The sequence below is a fragment of the Astyanax mexicanus genome, chromosome 19 (assembly GCF_023375975.1).
Source record: "Astyanax mexicanus isolate ESR-SI-001 chromosome 19, AstMex3_surface, whole genome shotgun sequence".
In the NCBI taxonomy this organism is placed as follows: domain Eukaryota; kingdom Metazoa; phylum Chordata; class Actinopteri; order Characiformes; family Acestrorhamphidae; genus Astyanax; species Astyanax mexicanus.
This window is the reverse complement of record NC_064426.1, coordinates 40,373,207-40,396,062: the sequence shown is the minus strand read 5'-3', so window position 1 is coordinate 40,396,062 and position 22,856 is coordinate 40,373,207. Positions and strand designations below refer to the sequence as shown.

The 22,856-nt window shown below is 36.9% G+C and overlaps 1 protein-coding gene across 1 annotated transcript in view; it reads right to left on the bottom strand.

The window, feature by feature from the left end:
• The window catches only part of abca3b (ATP-binding cassette, sub-family A (ABC1), member 3b), a 66,957-nt gene extending 47,001 nt beyond the window's left edge, over positions 1-19,956 (bottom strand). The window contains exons 1-7 of the mRNA XM_022665108.2: positions 19,725-19,956; positions 16,555-16,631; positions 10,862-11,114; positions 7,746-7,873; positions 4,968-5,133; positions 1,553-1,812; positions 239-355 (exon numbers count right to left, since the gene is read on the bottom strand). Coding sequence (XP_022520829.2) covers positions 239-355; positions 1,553-1,812; positions 4,968-5,133; positions 7,746-7,873; positions 10,862-11,114; positions 16,555-16,608 — 978 coding nt within the window. The 5' untranslated portion in view covers positions 16,609-16,631; positions 19,725-19,956. The remainder of the gene's footprint in view (positions 1-238; positions 356-1,552; positions 1,813-4,967; positions 5,134-7,745; positions 7,874-10,861; positions 11,115-16,554; positions 16,632-19,724) is intronic.
• Between the last annotated feature and the right edge of the window lie 2,900 nt (positions 19,957-22,856).

Here is a 22,856-nt window from a genome sequence, read left to right as displayed (position 1 = left end):
ATATATATATATATATATTTTTTTTTTTTTTTTTTTTTTTTTTTTTAATTTTTTTTTTTTATACAAGCTGTCCGTGACCCTCTCAGATCTCAGAATGTGTCCACAATCCATTTTTGGGGCCCGACCCACCAGTTGAGAATCGCTGCACTATAGCCCCTATAGTGAAGTCTTACTTTGGAATAACTAGGATTTAATCATTAATAAATGTGCTGAATCCAGTAAGACCAGCAGGACTCACCCAAACACACAGCAGCACTGTGACGAAGATGATGGAAATGGAGAGGAAGAGGAAGAACATGAGGAACCAGGCACTCCAGTGCAGCCAGTTACTGAGACCCATCATACGCATGTACTCCTGCAAGACACACACACACACACACACACACACACATTAAAACAGTTGACTCGCATTGTCGTGCTCCCATTAGGAATCAAAATTTAAGAAAAGAACTGAGTCATTCTTCAGCATTTTGATTCACTCGATCACTGAAAAGTTGAAGTAACTAAAAAATAAGGCACTTAAAAGCTGGAAGACATTAAAAGTCTAAAATCCGCCACTTTTTTGTGAATTATCATGTGACCTGTGTGATGCTCGGACGCTTTCAGAAACTTTGGAACACAATAGGTTGAGTGTAGAGTTTAGAGACTCAATAAGTGAATCGGTTCACAAATCGAGTGCAAATTGGAATCAATGATTCAAAACACTGTTTAGAAGCCCATGTGTTGATATGAGGCTCTGAGACTCAGAGACGACACAGAGCTCTCCTAAAACACTGGATTGTAATTCAGAAAGCGGGTTTGTGCTAAAAACTGAGAAATAAAGCAGTAAACCAGTCACAAAAATTACTGTGGAATGAATTTTATAGCAGATATTATAATTGAGTGTTTTCCACAATAGATTAAATCAAGGATCCTCACTGGAGAGAGATGCTGCTGCAACTTTTATTAGCAATTTTTTACTGTGGTGTTTCTTTCTAGATCTTTCTAGAGATGTATTTGCTTTATACTGATGTATATGCTTTATACTTTCTTAAGTTATTAAGCTGAGAAAAAGGCAAGGTGTGATAAGTGTGCGAAATGCGGTGTCTGGTGCTGATTGGTTAAAGTATCTGTATTAGATAAATACGGTATTGTAAAATTTTAATGACAAAGTATTGAGATACTTTTCTAGTACTGTATATCGGAAACATATTGGCGGAAAGGCTTTGCAGTTGGGGACATATCAAGACGTTTTATTATAAAAAAAAATAATAATAATTACTTTAGGTAGAATTATAGATACTATGGTTTAATAAAACCATGGGGGGGCGTGTGCAGGTGTGATGGATCACAGTATGAACCAATAGGGAGTCGGAATGGTATATGTTTATACTTCTCTACATCCAATCACAATCAGGTTCACTCTATCTGGATGGAGAGATTTATCTGGATAGGGGTTTTATTGAACGATGAGAAGCCGAAACGAAAACCAGCTGAAATTAAATAGGAGTAACGAGGCTGTTTTTATTAAGATATAAGGAGTAGAAAGTTTATATGGGGTCTCCGCCCTCACCTTGAGCTTCCGCTCCTTCTCCTGCACCACGGCGCGGACGATGTTGAGGGAGGTGTAGGTGAAGCTGAGCACCAGCAGCAGGGGCAGCTGGTTCTGAATGGCCAGAATGAAGACGTCGTAGATGAAGGCTGGGTACGGGAAGCGGGAGAGCAGCACTCGGGTCTGGGTGAGGAGGGTCGACGCTGCCGTCCTGTTATACGCCTTCATGATGGCTCGGTTCACGGCGTGCTGAATCGCCAGGAAGCCCTCCCTGTAGTAACCTTTTATCACAGAACAGAAAGGAATTAGAGGATAAATCTTCATTTATTAAAGATGCTCATACTGGAAGCTGCTTTAAACAGCATGAGAACAGATTTATGTATTCATTAGGATTTACATTCCTCTAAATAAATATTATTCCTTTAACTTCTGCTCATCTGTTTGGTAAAACAAAACAAAAAATCCACTAGAGGGCGCTAGTATTCCTTTTTTTTTTTTTAGTTCCTTTCGATAAACCGCTGAAATAATGTCAGATTATACACCAATAGAAATGCTCTAAAACTAAAATGATTTTGCAGCAACTTGTTTCTCCTGTATTGTTTTTTTGTTTTGGACTTGGACAATATGAATTGTTAATGAATTAGGACATTCACAAATCAAAGAAAGCAAGTTATCGCTACCACACTCTGTCTCGCTCTACCTCCAGCTTTGTTATATACATATCTTGTGTTAAGAAAATCCCTGCAATTTGTGATTCACAACTAGGAGTGGGCGATATGGCTCTAAAATAATATCAAGATATTTCAGGGTATTTTTGCGATAACGATATACTTAGCGATATAGGAAAACTAAAATAATTCAACAGTATAACAATAATGTGGCAAAATAAATAATATAGCATTAAATAATATTATGCAGCAAATAATATTGCAGAATATTTAGTGCATGCATATAAACTGCAAACTAAAACAATTATACAATAAATACACCTAAAGCTTCACAGTAAATAATAGACTACTTTTAAGACAGAACAGCCCTATTATCACAATATGGATTTTTAATATCTTGATATTTCTGTTTTTACGATATATTGTATACCATATAATATTGCCCACCCCTATTCACAACATTAAGAAAGTCAGCAGAAACGATTCAAAACGATTCTCATGGATTTGTGGAATAATGAGACGGACAGCACTTACATATTAGCTCACACAGCACACATGTTCAGAGCATTTCTATTGGTCTGTTCATCATTACTAACAAAAGAAAATTAAAAAGACATACTAGCGCCCTCTAATGGAATAATTTTTTTGGTTTATCTCAGAGACTGTAAAAAAAGACGGACGCCGTGTCGCCGTTCCCATTCATTCAATGAAAATGAAGCCAAAATCTTCCGCCATGTTGGCGATCCTGATACCCGAGTCTGCGCAGTAGAGACCAGAGGAGAGAGAAAGACTGTGGAGAGACAGCCTACTAATTTAAATAACCCCGCCCCTGAGGGCTGCCTCGAGGTCACAGGCTGCAGAGCAGAGTGGAGCCGAGCTGACGGTCTGTTATTGGTCCCGCCCATAACCAGCCCTTTTACAATAACCACACCTTTTTTGAATAGAGCTGAATAACGTTTTTAAAAACGAATTCTGTGGGGATATAAAAATATGACAATATAAGCAGAGGTTACACTAGCTGCTGCATTTAAATAAAGGAGGTAGAATTACAGTATATTAGAAAAAAACGTGATTGAAAGTTGTCTTGTTGTTTTGCCATTGAAACCTATGGGGATGGGTGGGGTTACACAGCTTTCTGAAACCGAACAGCAGGGGGCGGCCGACCTGTGGTGGCTTCACTTTTGAGAGACGATGCTCTGTCCAGCTATACACAGTCTATGGTTTACCTTAACACACTTCTGTTACTGGTAATTGATTAGTAGGGACGGTACAGGTTAAATAGGTTGAATTCACAGCATTTTGAACAGAGATTTCCCATTAAAAGGAAAATCAAGGATAAGTATACATTAATTTCTGTTCATAATATGAAGATCGACCCAATGCCCAACACCACAGATGGCTGTATGATCAGGAAACCTCAGCACAGGAATAACCTGCAATATGAGGAGTAATGCACAGTTCAGCACATTTTAATAAAGGCTCAGTAAAATGATATGAATACGTCTTGCTTCATTTCCTAATGGAGAGCATGTGATGTAATGGGATTCCTTCAAACAGGAATAGAGATTCAGAGATTCACTGGGAATCAGCACAGATCATATCATCTGTTGAGATCATCTTACTATCTCACGCCCATCTCACAGAGCTTTATTGATCTCCTCCTGTGGTGTGTTTTCTTAGAAAAATGATGATGAGCACTGGTGGCTGTTTGCCCAGTTATCACCAGAGCATGAACAGAACTCAGTAAGCCCCTATAAGCCCCCTGTAGTGGCTTACTAACAGATTACTGGCAACCAAACATTATCTTTACTGATTTACCACTGATTTACCTCATGTTGTTTACAAAACAAATAATAATGTTCTTGGAGAAAACTAGAACTAATGAAAACTAATTCTTCAGGTGATAAAATGTCCCAGAAATGATTGTGATGAACCATATGATTGTTATTTTAAGACTATTATAAATGACACTTATATGTAGGGCTGTATCCAACTTATAGGATTATCTTGAGATAAGAAAATCCCTCCAATCTGTGATTCACAACTTTAAGAGAATCAGCAGAAATTATTTAAAACCATTTTGAGCACATAATTAATGATCTGTTTAGTTACAGACATGTTATGTTGGGCTGTCTAATGAATTTGTGGAATAATGAGACGGACAGCACTCATGCACTTGCTTCAAAAAAGCTCATATCGAATACTTTTATAAACATACATGCAGCTCTGGAAAAAAACCAAGAAATCACTTAAAAATTATGAATTTCTTTGATTTTACCAAATTGAAAACCTGTGGAATATAATCAAGAGGAAGATGGATGATCACAAGCCATCAAACCACCAAACTGAACTGCTTGAATTTTTGCACCAGGAGTAAAGCAGCATAAAGTTATCCAAAAGCAGTGTGTAAGACTGGTGGAGGAGAACATGATGCCAAGATGCATTAAAACTGTGATTAAAACCAGGGTTATTCCAACAAATATGGATTTCTGAACTCTTAAAACTTTATGAATATGAACTTTTTTTCTTTGCATTATTTGAGGTCTATAAGTCATGCTGCTTCTCCCTCAGCAGCCGGAGTCCGAGAGAGAGAGTAGAGTAGACTGTGCTGTTTCTCTCTGAGTTGGTATAGTATCTTCCTTCATCACTCCTAGTCTGATGCTGATCAGTACCGGCGTCTGTTATCTGACGTATCAGAGATGGGCATCTGGCGCTTTCCTAATAGAATAGAAAATTGTGATAAAATGTGATAAAATAGTGAGACAGACCTGGAGTGCCTCCTTTGATATCATGCTGCTCTCGAGGTCCAGGCAGCTGGAAGAGTGGGAAAAGGCTGAGCGTGTGCCAGTCCAGGTCATTGTTGGGATTCAGCTCGAATTTCTCCCTGGCGGGAGCGTTTCTGGGGCTGTAGGTAAAGCGCAGGTGATAGCTGACCTGCAGGAGAAATGATGTACATTAAAATCACATGGTGAATAAAAGTAATGATGGATAGAACAAAAACGCTAATACACTGTAAACGAGTGAACTACTGACAGGGCCGTTTCATGGCATGTGGGGACCCCCAACAAAACAGACTATATGACATTTGTGATTTTTAATTTGTGGAATAATGAGACGGACAGCACTCACATATTTGAACAAAATAAGCTCATACAGACTATATTTTCTTTCTAAACAATAGATTCGACAAAATTGCAAAGATGAAGATACGCATGTTGCTCTGGACAGCGACAGTATAACGTACGCCTTATACTGCAAAAAAATACAGTAAATTGTTGCTAACTAAGCAAATTTTTCCAAATTATTTTCATTTACAGCCGTTTTTGTTTCTGAAGGTTCATATTTTGCCGGCTGCAGGAATGACGAACCTGTCTGTCTGGCTTCTGTCAGCAACTAGTGGGAGGCAGCGCCCCCTTGAGGGGGCATTGTGATAACAGCAGGGTTCTTGCACCATTTTAAAAGTCAAATTTACTGCTTTTTAAGACCTTTTTAAGACCTCAATAAATATAATTTCAGACCCAAAAAATATTTTGTCATAATTTTTTTCGTAGAAAATAATTTATTGTATCGGAAATCAAAACCTAAGTTATTTGTTCTAATTTATTTGTTCCATTGTGATGCAGACCAGAGCCAACATAACATTTGTAAAGTTGAATTACGTTAAACAACACACTGAACTGCATGTGGAAACCATAAAAAAAATGAAACAACACTTAAAGCAGTCTCTTATAAATAAGCTCAAAATGAAAAGCCTGTCCCAAGCCAATACATTGAAAAAAATATGTGCATATATGTTTGCAAAACATATATAAACAACACAAATGTTTCAGCCAGTCTTGTCCAGAATCTCTGTGTTTCCCCAACGGCATTAAATTCCATCTAAAAAAAATGAATTCCTACAGCAAATTTACAGAAAATGTAAGACTTTTAAGTAAGACCTTAATTATCCAGATTTTAATTTAAAACATTTGAAGATTTTTTAAGGACCTGTGGAAACCCATCACAGAATTTAAAGGGGCGCTCACACAGTTTTTTTCACTGTGGGCCCCAGGCCAACTCAGGGCCCTATAGGCAATTGATTGGTTTGCTTGCCCTGTTGAAACGGGTCTGACTACTGATGCTGAAGACCCTACATCATACACCGTATAAGAAAAACCCCTCACACTACAGTATACATGCCTTTATTTCTACACAAACTCTACAAAGGCATGGAATTCCAATGTAATTACAGGTATTACTGGGGCGCTGAAATAAATAGAGTAGAAGCAGCACCGGCTGAGCAAGTAACAGTCACTCTTAATGCACACAAACAAATTCCACCAAACCCGTTCAGCCAGAACTGGAGCACAGTGGTTCTACAGGCTGTAGGTTAGAAATGTGCTTCTGAATGGAATTTATGTTCTTTCAATGTTATCTCATCAACACACATGATTACCAATAAGGAATTATGCAGTAAACTTAAATGTGTTAAATAAACTAAAATTCTTATCCTGTGCAACAGTGGCACTCCTTTTCTGGAGTGGTCCTGATTAGAGCCAGTTTCATCATAACTTTTCCTTTTTACTTAGTTGAGTAGTTCTTGCTTCTCATAATCTGGATTAGAACATTACTCAAATATTCACTATTCACTGTATACCTGTAACTCTACCTCTTCACTACTTTACTTTAACTGATGCTCTCAAACCTTTACATTAAGAGACAAGAAATTCAAGTAATTAACTCTTGATAAGTTGATATAACAAAATACTTTGATTTTATTAATTAGAAAAATATACACTGCTGCAACCAAAAACTGTTTTATTTATTATTTTATTAACAAATTTGTATAAAATTATAAGAATCTAGCTAAATAAATAATGTACCATAAAAATAAATGTAATGCACAGTAGAGGTGTGCCATACGGTTTAATACACAATAATATTGACATGTCAATATACAGGGGTTGGACAATGAAACTGAAACACCTGGTTTTAGAGCACAATAATTGCTAGTGGTGACGGACAGTTCTGGTGGAAACAGGAGAGTTGAGGTGCACATTGAATTCTGCGTGATTTGATCAGCCGTGGTTTTATGTTTTTTGGGTACAATCCGGGTTAGCACCCGAACATCCCTTTCAGACAGCTTCCTCTTACAGCGTCCACAGTTAATCCTGTTGGATGTGGTTGGTCCTTCTTGGTGGTATGCTGACATTACCCTGGATACCGTGGCTCTTGATGCATCACAAAGACTTGCTGTCTTGGTCACAGATGCTCCAGCAAGACGTGCACCAACAATTTGTCCTCTTTTGAACTCTGGTATGTCACCCATAATGTTGTGTGCATTGCAATATTTAGAGCAGAACTGTGCTCTTACCCTGCTAATTGAACCTTCACACTCTGCTCTTACTGGTGAAATCCCACACTAAAATTACAGGTGTTTCAGTTTCATTGTCCAACCCCTGTATATCAGTAGTTTATATGCTGCATAGTGTTTTTATAATTAAACACAGTCCAAAGGATTTTCCAGAGATTTCTACAGTGCATTATGAGTCAGATTTAGCTCTTACCTGCAGTGGGAGAGGTTCATCATCATGAGTGAAGGAATGCTCAAACACCACTGCCGCCAGGATCTTCTCTGATTCAGGATCTGTCTTTACAAACTGCTCAAACTTCTCCTCAGTCTCAAATCCACGCACTGCAGATAAAACACACAAACACCCCAAATTATATTTAAATTATACCCATATTATATAGATGTATTACACACACAGTGATCTATTTTAAGCGTTTATTTATTTTATTGTTGATGATCATGGCTTAAAAAAAAAAACAAAATCAGTGTTTGAATATTATATAAGACCAATTGGAACTTTTGGCAGTGTGGGCAGTGTGCCAAGTCCTGCTGGAAAATGAAATCTGCAGATGACATGTCTCTCCAAACCATCACTGATTGGTAGAAACTTCACACTAGACCTCGAGCAGTTTGGACTGTGTGTCTCTCCACTCTTCCTCCAGACTCTGCTCCCTTGATTTACTTTAAATGAAATGTAAAATTTACTGATGATCAGTGATGGTTTGGAGAGACATGTCATCTGCTGGTGTTGATCCACTGTGTTTTATCATCAAGTCTAAAGTCAGTGCAGTTTTGTCTTCCCACAAAATCTTACAGCACTTCATGCTTCCCTCTGCTACTGACAACTTTTATAGAGGTGTGAATTTTTCAGCAGGACTTGGCACACTGCCCACACTGCCAAAAGGACCAATTGGTCTTATATTATATTCAAATTTTTCTGAGACACTGATTTTTAGGTTTTCACTGAATCATTGAATTCACAGATCACTCTGTGTTTAATACATCTACATAATATAGATGTTATATAGATGTTTCACATTAAATAAAGCAACTTTTTAATGATATTCTATTGGTTTTTATTGGTTACATGAGCAACCATGGTGCTGCTAATGATGCTGATTCATAAGCTACTGCGAACATGGAGATATCGGAACAACATACACATCTGCTTTATCTGCTCATTCATGCATTCATGCATAAACCAAATACATAGAATTAGAACTAAGGAGAGAGAGATATATAGATATTTTTTATATTTTTTGCTAAAAATCACCAGGTTCTAGTATAAACTAGTTTCAACACTGGTAATATTAAAGTCCCACAGGGTTCTATGTTGGAACCTATGAAGCTGGTGTTAATAATGAACTGAAGTGTATGAAGACTAATCTTAAGGGTTTAAACTGGTTAAACAAAGACAGACAGACAGATAGACACACAGAGTGGACAGACAGGTTTTTCCAGTCTATCCACTCTCTATCTGCCTGCTAGCTCCGCCCACTGCACGGTCCTGCCTGTTTTCCCTGTGGGATCTTGCCAACAGGTAAAATCAGTGGCAGCTGGAAGCATTGCTCAACCGTGCAACCAGCCTAATCCACAATCACATGACCTGCACGGCTCTCTCTGATTGGACAGGACTAAACGATACAGCAAGAAAAGAAGATCAGCATTCTGAATTTTCTTCCTCTTTCAGCCCAAAACAACAGAATCAGCTAAACGGAGATCAGCTGACCTGGATTCCTCTTTCCCACGAGCTAAAAACATCAAAAACAACTGAGCACACTTTAACTGTTCAGTAATCTCAGTAAACACTCTGACTGTAAGCAGAACTGATATTGTGTGGATCAGTTCTGGTAGGATTACAGCTCTAGAATAAGTATCTAGAATTAGGGGTTCTAGATTCAGATGTTCTGATTATGGGCGTTTTAATGAAAAACACATTAAAAAAGCTGTGATAACACTGTAAATAACAGCAATGTACTCATGTGCTCATGTAACATAACGAGACTGGAGGCAGAGTGAGGCAGAGTGAGGTACAGTGAGGAAAAGTGAAGCAGTGTAAGTTAGATAGATAGAGTTAGGCAGGCCACCATTACTCTACCTCAGTCTGTCTCATTTTTACTCACTCTACCTCATTCGCCTTACCTCGCTACTTCAGACTACCTCACTCCTTCTGCCTCGTTCTACCTCACTACTTTGCCCTATGTTGTGCTGTACCTCACCACTTCACTCTACCTCACATTGCCTTACTTCACTCTGCCTCACACGCTCTACCTCACTACTTCACTCTACCTTGCTGTACCTCACGACTTCACTCTACCTCACTTGTTCTAACTCACTACTTCACTGTACCTCACACGCTCTACCTCACTACTTCACTCTAGCTTGCTGTACCTCACATTGCCTCACTACTTCACTCTGCCTCACACGCTCTACCTCACTACTTTACTCTAAATCACTACTTCACTCTACCTTGCTTTACCTCACAACTTCACTCTACCTCATTCTTTCTAACGCACTACTTCACTCTACCTCACTACTACACGCTACCTCACTCGTTCTACCTCACTCTACTTCACACGCTCTACCTCACTACTTCACTCGCTCTACATCAATATTCATTCTACCAACCTCATTCTACCTCACTACTTCACTCTGCCTCACACGCTCTACCTCACTACTTCATTCTACCTCACTCATTCTACCTCACTACCTCACTCTACTTCACACGCTCTCCCTCACTACTTCACTCGTTCTACATCAATATTCATTCTAACATACTCATTCTACCTCATTACTTCACTCTGCCTCACCCATTCTACCACACTAGTTCACTCTACCTCACTCGTTCTACATCACTACTTTACTTACCTGGCTATACCTCACATTGCGTCACTATTTCACTCTCCCTAACTACTTTAGACTACCTCACTCATTTTGCCTTACTACTTCACTCTAACTTGCTGTACCTCACGACTTCACTCTACCTTACACGCTCTACCTCACTACTTTACCTCACTATTTCACACTACCTCCCTCGTTCTACCTCACTACTTCACCCCACCTTGCTGTACCTCACTAATTTAATCTACCTTACTCATTCTGCCTCACTACTTCACCCTCCCTCACGCCGTGCACGGTCACATCAGTGTTCAGTGTGAAGAACTCTCTCTGTAATTTTACTGCAGTTTGATTTAGCTGTTTTTCACAGTGTTACTGCAGCTCTTTTAATGTATTTATCATGAAAACTCAATTAAAATATGATTTATCTTACAGCCCTAATCAGAACAGCACCGTGTGTTTAGTTTTTGGTATCTCCAGTGTTGGTCTCACCAGCGCTGATGAAACCCTTCATCTGACTGAGCTGCACGTCCTGCGCCACCTGTCGCACCACGCTGGAGTTGGCGGGAACGTACGCCAGCTGCAGGCCATAGAGGTCTAAAGGCAGGTTCTCGGGAGTGAAGCTCCTGAAGTGCGTGGCGTTGGGGTAGTTGGTGAAGGGCACTATCTGACGCAGGTAGATCAGGATGGCGGAGAAGAGGAGGGGCAAGGCGATCTCCACAATCGTGACCAAGATCTGACGCTTCTGCAGGAGAGAGAGAAAGAAAGTGTAAAGTGAAAGCTGTAGTAAATCATAATGTAGCATAGCAATAATTGATTGTGGTGACGGACAGTTCTGGTGGAAACAGGAGAGTTGAGGTGCACATTGAATTCTGCGTGATTTGATCAGCCGTGGTTTTATGTTTTTTGGATACAATCCGGATTAGCACCCGAACATCCCTTTCAGACAGCTTCCTCTTACAGCGTCCACAGTTAATCCTGTTGGATGTGGTTGGTCCTTCTTGGTGGTATGCTGACATTACCCTGGATACCGTGGCTCTTGATGCATCACAAAGACTTGCTGTCTTGGTCACAGATGCTCCAGCAAGACGTGCACCAACAATTTGTCCTCTTGAACTCTGGTATGTCACCCATAATGTTGTGTGCATTGCAATATTTTGAGCAGAACTGTGCTCTTACCCTGCTAATTGAACCTTCACACTCTGCTCTTACTGGTGCAATAATGTGCAATTAATGAAGATTGAACACCAGGCTGCTCCAATTTAGCCGTGAAACCTAAAATCCCACACTAAAATGACAGGTGCTTCAGTTTCATTGTCCAACCCCTGTAAATCTTTTAAAAAAAAGCCCTAGTCTGAATTGACCTTATTTAATTCTACACTCTGAACTCTTGACCCATGTAAACATGTTCTCTCCTGGTCAAACACTGAGTCGATGGTTTTGACCGTAATGAGACCATGACAAGACCTTCCAGGTTTCCGCAGCATCCTCTGGGTCACGTCTCCTAGCAACCGTGACTGCAGCAGCAGCAGGAGGGTGGAGGACAATCATCCCACCCCGTCCCAGGAGAGCTGGAATATAGAGAGACGTCTTGCAACACTTCTGAGGCTATCTGACTCTGCACGTTCTGCTCACAGAGCGTAAATACTGTCTGTGTGATGCACGAGCCAGCAAAAACCACAGGACAAACATACAGGACAATACCAGCCAAATACACATCCCCCCAGTGGGCCTTGAGCTCGTCAGAGTGGGTGTTACGATGGCATTGTGGAGGAGGATGGAGTAATTCTCTGACTAATGCCCAGTTTTTTTCACACAGAGTATGATTTCTTCATTTTTCAACTCTGAAAAAAACTAAGAGAGCACTTCAGTTTCTGAATCAGTTTCTCTGGTTTTGCTATTTATAGGTTTATGTTTGAGTAAAATGAACATTGTTGTTTTATTCTACAAACTACAGACAACATTTCTCCCAAATTATAAATAAAAATATTGTAATTTAGAGCATTTATTTACAGAAAATGAGAAATGGCTGAAATAACAAGAAAAACCACAGAGTTTTCAGAAGTTCAGAGTTCAGAAATATACAATATTTGGTGGAATAACCCTGGTGGTTTTTAATCACAGTTTTTTTTTTTATGCATCTTGGCATCATGTTCTCCTCCACCAGTCTTACACACTGCTTTTGGATAACTTTATGCTTTACACTCCTGGTGCAAAAATTGGCTTCAATAACACCATATTGAAAAATGATATTAAACTTTTCTAACTTGTGAAATTGAGCTTTTAAGAAATATATATTAAAAAAATAAATATATACATGTATTTTAGGTCTGTTTGTAGTCCCTATGGAACTATTTATTAAAATATTTGGTTTTGTAAAGGAAGCCATATTAAAATGTTAAAGCTGTTGGTGTATGTCTTTTCAAGGTCTATTGTTTATATTCTTCAGCTGTTTTTTCTGCTAATTAAGTCAGATTTCTTCATATATTGTGTATATATTTTGTAGGACAAAGTGAACCCAATAGTAATCAAAGCCTTAATTTAAAGCCCTAATGTTTTATATTATATGTACTCCTAACAGTACAGTGACTCACAAAAAAAAAAATATATATATATATATATATATATATATGCATATATTTATATGTTTTATGTTTTGTATATATATATATTTTTTTTTTTTAATATATATAAAATATATTCAATATATATTTTAATATTTATTAAAGCCCAGTCATACAAAACATATAAATAAATAAATTATACTAAAAATACATTGAAACAGTTAGAACCTTGCAAAATACTGTGACATACATTTTTGGTCATACCGCCCAGCACTACAGTGACATCATTGTGATATTTAAGACTCATAATCATGATTTTTGATTTTATTAAAAAATAATATAAAGGAAAACTTTTTTCAATAAACAAACAGGAAACGTTTAAGACCATATAGGATCCATAAACTGAATCTATGTATATATTTCTAACCTGTGAGCAATCTAAAAAGAAAACTATTGCAGCATTATATCTCTATAACTCCAGTTAATAATTTACCCACAATTAACCCACATTTCACCCCAGTACTCCAGCGTCTGTACGCTGTAGCTCTGTGTTCCTGATTCCTACAGTGACCCAATACAGAAAACATATATATACTTTGGACGGCTGCTGATAGCGAGCCTTTACTCTTCAATAGATCAGAAAAAAAATCAAAGCAGACCTTTGCTTTTCTTTTCTTTTCTTTCAGGAGGGTAAAAGGGTTTATACTGCCGGGAATGACATCATTCCTGAATAAACTGTGTTCCAGTTAAACGTTCAGATATCAGCAGGTCTGTCACGATCGCCTTATTGTACAATAAATCAACATGTCTTTTTTTTTTTTTTTTACTGCCTTTCATGTTTAATCAAGCAATGCTCAAACATATCATATCATAACTTCAGTTTCAACGCAAGACCAACCAAAACTTCTTTCTGCTCACGTGTATGTTTCATATGCAACCAGTGATTATTTTGGTAGTCGACTAATCTGACGATTATTTTTTCGATTAGTCGATTAGTCAACGCTTTTTTTCTACCATGTCCTTTATCTCTTAAAACAATAGAAATAGCGTGAACAGTAAAAACACCACTAAATCCAATATTTTTTAATTCCGATTCAAATCAACTTCAATACACTATAAAAATTCTAAATGTATCCTATTTGCAGCAATACAACATAATCTGAAGATTTAACCAGATTTAAAGTCACGCAACTTCTGCGTTAAGCATTAGGGCTGCAACTAATGATCATTTTGGTAGTCGACTAATCTTATGATTATTTTTTTGATTAGTTGATTAGTCAACGATTATTTCTGCCTTCTTTAAAAACGATAGAAACAGCAGAACATGAGATTTAAATGGCATTTACAAATCTGAATGTTGTTTAAACATGAGAAGTTCTGATATTTAGTGATTAAATATGTAATCTGTTGTGTTTGGGCACTTCTGGAGACACAGACTAAGTTGACTGTAAACTGTGTGAGCAAACCATTTACTCATCTCCCATTGAGCTTTTGTCCCCAGCACTTTGTGTAATGTGGTAGCGTTACAAATAAACGATTAGTCGACAATTACATTTTTAGTCGACAAATTTAAATAATCGATATTGTCGATTATATCGACTAATCGTTGCTGGCCTACATGTATGAAGACCCAGAACTTCAGAACTTCAGGAAAGCAACGTCTGAAATGTTCTCATTCATGCACCAACACCAGACTGACCTTCATTTAGAACCACTGAGATCACACTGATCACACTGATATACAGACACTGTATAAGACACAGTCTAATAATAATATATCGCCCAAACAAACAAAAAATAGTAGTTGTGTCAATCGATTTTTTAAAAAAATGTAATCCGATTAATCATGAAAATATTCTGTGATAACCTGCGATTAATCTCTCTTGTTCTTGTTCTTTTTAAAACCCTAAAAGTTTTTATAGTGGATATTTAAATGTAAAAAAAGAATGCATGTAAAAAATGTGAAATGCAATTATACATTTCTGGAAAAAATAAAAATAAGAGACCACTTAAAAATGTTGAGTTTCTTTGATTTTATCAAATTGAAAATCTCTGAATTATAATCAAGAGGAAGATGGATGATCACAAACCATCAAACCACCAAACTGAACTGCTTGAATTTTTGCACCAGGAGTAAAGCAGCATAAAGTTATCCAAAAGCAGTGTGTAAGACTGGTGGAGGAGAACATGATGCCAAGATGCATACAAAACTGTGATTAAAAACAAAACAGGGTTATTCTACCAAATATTGATTTCTGAACTCTTAAAACTTTATGAATATGAACTTGTTTTTTTTTTTTGCATTTTTTGAGGAATAGTCTGAAAGCTCTGCATCTATTTTGTTATTTCAGCCATTTCTCATTTTCTGCTAATAAATGCTCTAATCCTGATGGGATTAGTTTCTCAGGGGGGTATTCTGAGGGGTAATTTTCTCTTTTATGGGGGGTTTTTATCCTCTGTGATTTAATTCCCATCCAGAACGACCATGTACATATTTTTCTCAGACGTCCTCCGCGGTAAAAAATTACAGGCTGAATTATTTACTGTTTTTCTCTAAACTCCGTGCTCCTCTGGTAATTTTAGTCCCGTCCGGACACACATCTCTGAGTTTCGTCTCCTCGCGTTATTACACTTTGGACGCGTTTCCACGGAGATCCACGTTAAAAACATAACAGTATGTGGAAATGGAGGAGCTACTGAACGCTGTAATGTCATGTGACCGAGAAAAAAAAAGTAAAAAAAAAAAAACTCACTGATCCTCCTGTTTTTTTTTAATTGCAGTCCAGATGCAAGAGTTTTATCACTGAGTAGAAGTGTGAAATATGGAAATATGGACTTGTGGCGGCGCTCTGTGTGCACTGTGATGCGATTACGGCAGAATATGGGGTAAAACTTGGTTGCGTAATTAATTAAGCAATAATACACTCAAGGTTCACGCTATAACGTGTAATATTGGCACTGCTGTGCTGCGATCGTAGACACGAGGCCAATGCAAGGCAGTATGCCAATATTACACGTTATAACACAAACCTCGAGTGTATTATTGCTTGTGATTATACCACAGTTCCCTTATCATTATTGAAAGATTTTGTGAGTTAAAGAGGATGAGAAAATAGGATCTGTTTGGTTATAAACACTCCGCCAGTTAAAATAGTTCCATTGCTGCTCTGTTTGTAGCTGCGCAGTTTGGCTTGTAAATGCTGCATCGTTGCTAGAGTACCTGTGTGTAGTGCATTACCGGCTGATAATGGCACTCACGGAACTCTTCTCAGCCAATCACATTGCAGGGTCGAAACTAACTGTGCTATAATTTGCGTTTAAAAAATAATAACACACTTCTGATTCCAAATTAATCACGTGTTAATGGTTCAACTTTGACAGCACTAAAAAAATAGCTATTAAAACAGGCCTACATCAAAGGAACGGACGTGTACCGTGAATAAAAAGGCCAAAATGTGTTGAATTGATCCTCCTCAGGTGAAAATCAGGTGATTCCCTTTTAGAAACACACTAAACTGGTTTAACCTGAATAACTAAAGAGTCAGATCAGCAGGCCTGCAGGTCCGACAGCGTGTTGTTCAGGATGAAGGAATGCAGCGGTTTCAGGAGAACTCTGTTTACCTGCTGCAGGTAATTCTTCCAGAGAAGGAGGCTGAACTGTCGCAGCAGCGCCATCCTGATAATCACAGCGTCACAACCTGGAACAGAGAGCAGAAACACAGTGGAGTTACTGAAAACAGCCTGAGAAACAACTCTATCTATTTATCTCAGTACAATTAAAAATATATATATATCATTTTATTTGATATTTTATAAACTCTTTACTTTTTATATCTTACTTTGTTTACGGTCATTTAATTTAGATTTTCCTATAAACATATATGAAAATTGATTTATTTAAAATTTGTATCTTTTTTCTTATTAATTTTAATTATTTATCTAATGTGGCTGCATTGTAAATAAGGATCACCCACAACATACTCCTGAGTAAAAATAAATGCTGATTGATGGATTGGTTAAATAATTAAATAAGTATTAAACCAATTATAAACCAAGTATTATATTTATGTACTTTTTGTTTAACTGAGTTCTCTTCATCTACTTCTATGGCTTTTTAGTGTAAAAATCTGATGATGTTTTGGAGTCATATTTATGCAGAAATATATACAATTCTAAATGCTTCACTAACTTTTAAGCTCCACTGCAAATGATTGCTTATCCTATTATTGTTACAGAGCGAGTCCACGCCCAGAGTTACATATCTTATCTATCACATTACCCATTTACCCTCTGTGCTTCCTCCTGACACACTGTAGAAATAACTAGATCATTTAATTTACTTTATTTAAGTTTAGGTTTTAAACTAAAACATTATTATGCCTAAATTGTAAAAAAAAAATAATAATAATAATAATAAAATAAGAGAGCACTTAAAAATGATGATTTTCAATTTTTCCAAATTGAAAAACCTCTGGAATATAATCAAGAGGAAGATGGATGATCACAAACCATCAAACCAAACTGAACTGCTTGAATTTCTGCACCAGGAGTAAAGCAGCATAAAGTTATCCAAAAGCAGTGTGTAAGACTGGTGGAGGAGAGCATGATGCCAAAATGCACGAAAACTGTGATTAAAACCAGGGTTATTCAACCAAATATTGACTACTGTACTCTTAAATTATTATATGAATATGAACTTGTTTTCGTTGCATTATTTGAGGTCTGAAAGCTCTGAATCTTTTTTTTTAATTTCAGTTATTTCTCATTTTCTGCAAATAAATGCTCTAAACGATAATATTTTTATTTGGAATTTGGGAGAAACGTTGTCTGTAGTTTATAAAATAAAACAACAATGTTCATTTTACTCAAACATAAACCTATAAATAGCAAAATCAGAGAAACTGATTCAGAAACTGAAGTGGTCTCTTATTTTTTTCTAGAGCTGCATATCATACAATATATCGCAATATCAATATATTGTCCCACCCCTATTTCTATTTTTGACACATGTGTTTTAGCTAAAGGGGCTTTAATTTGGGCCTTTAGAAGGAAAAGGTTTGAATACCTCTGGTTTGACTGGAATCATTACGCCAGTAGTTTTCTATGGAAAGCCCATTTATCCTAATAATGATAAAAACATGAGTAATTTCTCTGTTCTCTAAATTTCCCACACAAATTCCCCTTTATTCTGCGTTTCGATTAGAGTAACACTGGTCACTCAGACAGCAAAAGGACTATGCTGAATCAACATTCATTTATTTTTTATTTTATTTATTTATTTTTTACATTTTTTACTTGGGCACAACGATTTTACGTGGGTTTTATCTGTATGGTTTGTATTAAACTTAATACTTAATACATTAAATATGTATCTCTATTTTGTATTCTATTCATACAGCCCATACCTGGCCATTTTACAGCCCTTTACACTTTTACACCTCAGAAACTAAACCGGACTTATTGCACTTGTCTTAAAATATACAATGCATCCAAAATATTAACATTGATTCAACATCAGATTTTTTAATGCCTATTAGACAAAGTTAAATACAAGTTTGTTCCATTATCAACCTTGAAAGATGTAATGCAACCAAAACAGGAACGTTTATTCAACGTCTGATTGTCTGAATTTCAACATTAACCAATGATGCCTATTAGACAATGTCACATAAATGTGGTTTAAAGGTTGTTTTCCATCATCAACCTTAAATAATGTAATGCAAACAAAACATAAACGTTTATTTAACATCTGATTATCTAAAGTGGTTAATGTATAAAATTTTAATGTTAAACAGAAGTTGTTTTAAGGTTGCTTTTTAATAATCAACCTTAAAAGATGTAACTCTAAAAAAGCATTATTTAGAGACGTAATCCAAGCAAAACATTAACGTTTAATTAATGTCAGAAATTCAGCATTACCCGATGAGGACAAAACTAATTTTAAGGTCGTTTCTAACATTAACCTTAAAATATTTAATGCAACCAAAACAAGAACGTTTATTCAACGACTGATTGTCTGAATTTCAACACTAACCAATGATGCCCATTAGACATTTTCAAATAAACATTGTTTAAAGGCTGCTGTTCCATCATCAACCTTACATGATGTAATGCAAACAAAACATTAACGTTTATTCAATGTCAGAATTTCAACATTAACCAATGTTTGCCCATTAGAAAAATGTTACATAAACGTTATTTTAAGGTTGCTTTTCCATCATCAACCTTAAAAGATGTAACTCCAAAAAATGCATTATTTAGAGACGTAATCCAAACAAAATATTAACGTTTATTCAACGTCTGATTGTCTGAATTTCAACATTAACCAATGATGTTCATTAGACAATGTTAAATAAACGATGCTTTAAGGTTGTTTTTTTTCCATCATCAACCTTAAATGATGTAATGCAAACAAAACATAAACGTTTATTCAACGTCTGATTGTCTAATTTTTAACATTAACCAATAATGCCCATTAGACAATGTGAAATAGGCGTTGTTTAAAGGTTGCTTTTCCATCATCAACCTTAAAAGACGTAATGCAAACAAAAACGAACGTTTATTGAACGTTAAATTGCTGGTTCAGGAGGAACCAGGCCTCCAGGGATGGAGCTGCACACGGCCTGACAGCTTTAATTCCTGCTAAAAACACGGCTATAATGAGTCTGCGGGTATCTTTGTGAGTATGATCACATTATTAGTGTAATTTTACTGTAATAAAGAGAATAAAACAGCAGATTTCAGCTCAAATCTAAACCAAGAACAAAAGCAGCAGCTGAGCCTCAGCCTACCTTATAAACAAAGCGAGGATCCAGCTGATAAAACCCGGCTCTCCGGAACCAGAACCGACCGGTAAACCCGCTCTAATCCCGCTGTAAACCCGCTCTAGACCCGCCGGATCATCGGGCGCTGTGTCTGAGCGCTGACCGGGCGGAGTGCGGGGAGCTGCGGGTCCGGACCGGAGAACAACACCGCGGCGCTCCGGCCATTCTATTCTACTAACACACACACATACACACACACACACACACACACACACACACACACACACACACACACACACACACACACAGTCAACAAACACTGTCACGTGACAAATCCATGGTCACATGATCGTGCATCGTTTTATGTCATAAATATACTTAATTTATATAAATATAAATTACATGTACCAACAATTATTTAGCATTATTGTACTTATTAAAAGCATTTAAGGTGGGATAGTAAAATAATGATCAGAAATTAAAGTAAAATGGTACATTAGCGTTTAAGGTGGAATGGTAAATTAGCAGCATTTAAGGTGTGATGGTATTAAGCAGTATTTAAGGTGGAATTGTAGATAAGCAGCATTTAAGGGGTGGAATAATAAATTAACAGCATTTAAGTTAGGATGATAAATTAGCATCGTTTAAGATGGGAAGGTAAATTAGTACCATTTAAGTTGGAAATGTATATTAGCAGCATTTAAGGTGGAATTTTAAATTAGCAAAATTTAAAGTGGGAGTGGGGATTAGCAGCATTTAAGGTGGAATTGTAAATTAGCAGCAATTAAGGGGTGGAATAATAAATTAACAGCATTTAAGTTAGGATGGTAAATTAGCGTCGTTTAAGATGGGATGGTAAATTAGTACCATTTAAGGTGGAATTGTATATTAGCAGCATTTAAGGTACAATTGTAAATTAGCAGCATTTAAGATGGAGTAATAAATTAGCAGCATTTAAGGTGGAATTGTAAATTAGCAGCATTTAAGGTGGAACTGTACATTAGCAGCATTTAAGATGGCATGCTAAATTAGCAGCATCTAAGGTGGGATGGTATATTACATTACATTACATTACATTACATTTGGCAGATGCTTTTGTCCAAAGCGACTTACAATAGTCAAGTACAATGTAAAATAAGTTTAAAGGTAAAACATCTTTGGATAGGGATAAAAGGAGGTCAAAGGGGAATAATAGGATAGAGGAGTGAAGGAGGGGAAGAAGGAAATGAGGTTAGAAGTAGTTAGTGTGTTAGAGGTGTTAAGAGAGTAAGTGCTCTTTGAAGAGCTCTGTCTTCAGGAGTTTCTTAAAGATAGTGAGAGATTCTCCTGATCTGGTAGTGGAGGGTAGTTAGTTAGAGGTGTTAGGAGAGTAAGTGCTCTTTGAAGAGCTCTGTCTTCAGGAGTCTCTTAAAGATAGCGAGAGATTCTCCTGATCTGGTAGTGGAAGGTAGTTTGTTCCACCATTGGGGAACTCTGTATGAGAACAGTCTGGATTGCTTTGTGTGAATGTTTGGCAAAGCGAGGCGACGTTCATTGGAAGAGCGCAGCGGCCGGGAGGTAGCGTAAGCCTTCAGGGAGTGCAGGTAGGAAGGAGCCTGTTCTGTCATCACCTTGTATATGTATAGGATTTAAGGTTTAAGGTGGAATTGTAAATTAGCAGCATTTAAGATGGAGTAATACATTAGCAGCATTTAGGTGTGATGCTATATAAGCAGCAATTAGGTTAGAATAATAAATCACCAGCATTTAAGGTGGAATTGTATATTAGCAGTGTTTAAGGTGGAATAATTTATGAGCAGCATTTAAGTTGAGCTGGTACATTAGCAACATTAAATGTGGAATTGTACATTAGTAACGTTTAAGTTGGCATGGAATAGTAACAACATTTAAGGTGGATTGGTAAATTAGCATTTCAGGTGGAATTATAAATTAGCACTATTTAAGGTAGGATGGTATATTAGCAGTATTTAAAGTGAAATGGTAAATTAGCAGCATTTAAGGTGGAATTGTAGATTAGCTGCATTTAAGGTGGAATGGTAAATTAGCAGCATTTGAGGTGGAATCATAAATTATCAGCATTTAAGTTGGGATGCTAAATTGGCATCATATAAAACGGAATGGTAAAATTAGCAGAAATAAAGGGGGAATGGTAAACTAGTAGCATTTAAGGTGGAATTGGAAATGTGCACACAGATTCAATGTCATGTTTCTTTTCGCAAGGTTTCGCTATTCTTGTGTAGAGCATTAATTGTGAGTTGAATCAGAGCTCAAGCCAAACCATTCAAAACCTTTTAATACATAAATGTTGATTCAGTGTTAGACTTTTAACGTTAACCAATGATTATGACTAATAGACAATGCTAAATAAAGGTTGTTTACAAAAGGTTCTTAAAAGATTTAATGCAACCAATACAAAAAAACAAGTGAGCTACAGACTGCAGTATTTTATCATCTTTATTTACAAAATCGACACAGACAACTATTGTTTTCAAGTAGTGGAGGCTTTTCACAGTTTTCATCCCTTTACAGACGTACATAAACAAGCATGAACATTATATTTACAATCAGGACGTTACAGTACTGCCAAGATCCATCCAGTAATAATTTAATGCTTAGTGTCGACTTCCGTTTCAAAAGCTCAGGTAAACCTCTACCTGCAGAGCACAGCACTGAATATATACACTTAACTTGTTAATATACACTTGTGTTGATTGCTCCAGCAAATGTCACGTGACATTAGATAGATAGATATCGCACTTTTACAGCGCATGGTTAAAATAAAAAAGTGCTTTTTTTTGATTCAAGGTTGAGGAGAAACGGCACATCCAACAGCTCACATTAAATCACATTTAAACTGTCGCAACACAGATCTGTGTTAAATTCACACTAAAATATAAAGCACATGCTTCTTATTCTTCTTCTTATCGTCATTATAAGTCAGATCACAGCACCAGTCTCAAGCGTTCAAGTGTCTCAAACGTTACAGTACAGGAATCACTGTTTCAGTCAACTTCAGTTCACGAGAATAGCGGCTAATGCTAGCAGCTAATGCTACTAGCAGGGTTTAAGAAAGGGACCTTTGGCATTAGAGACACACACACAGGAAACGCTGGAGAGCATACAAAAATATATGTATATAAGAAAAATATATATAAAAAA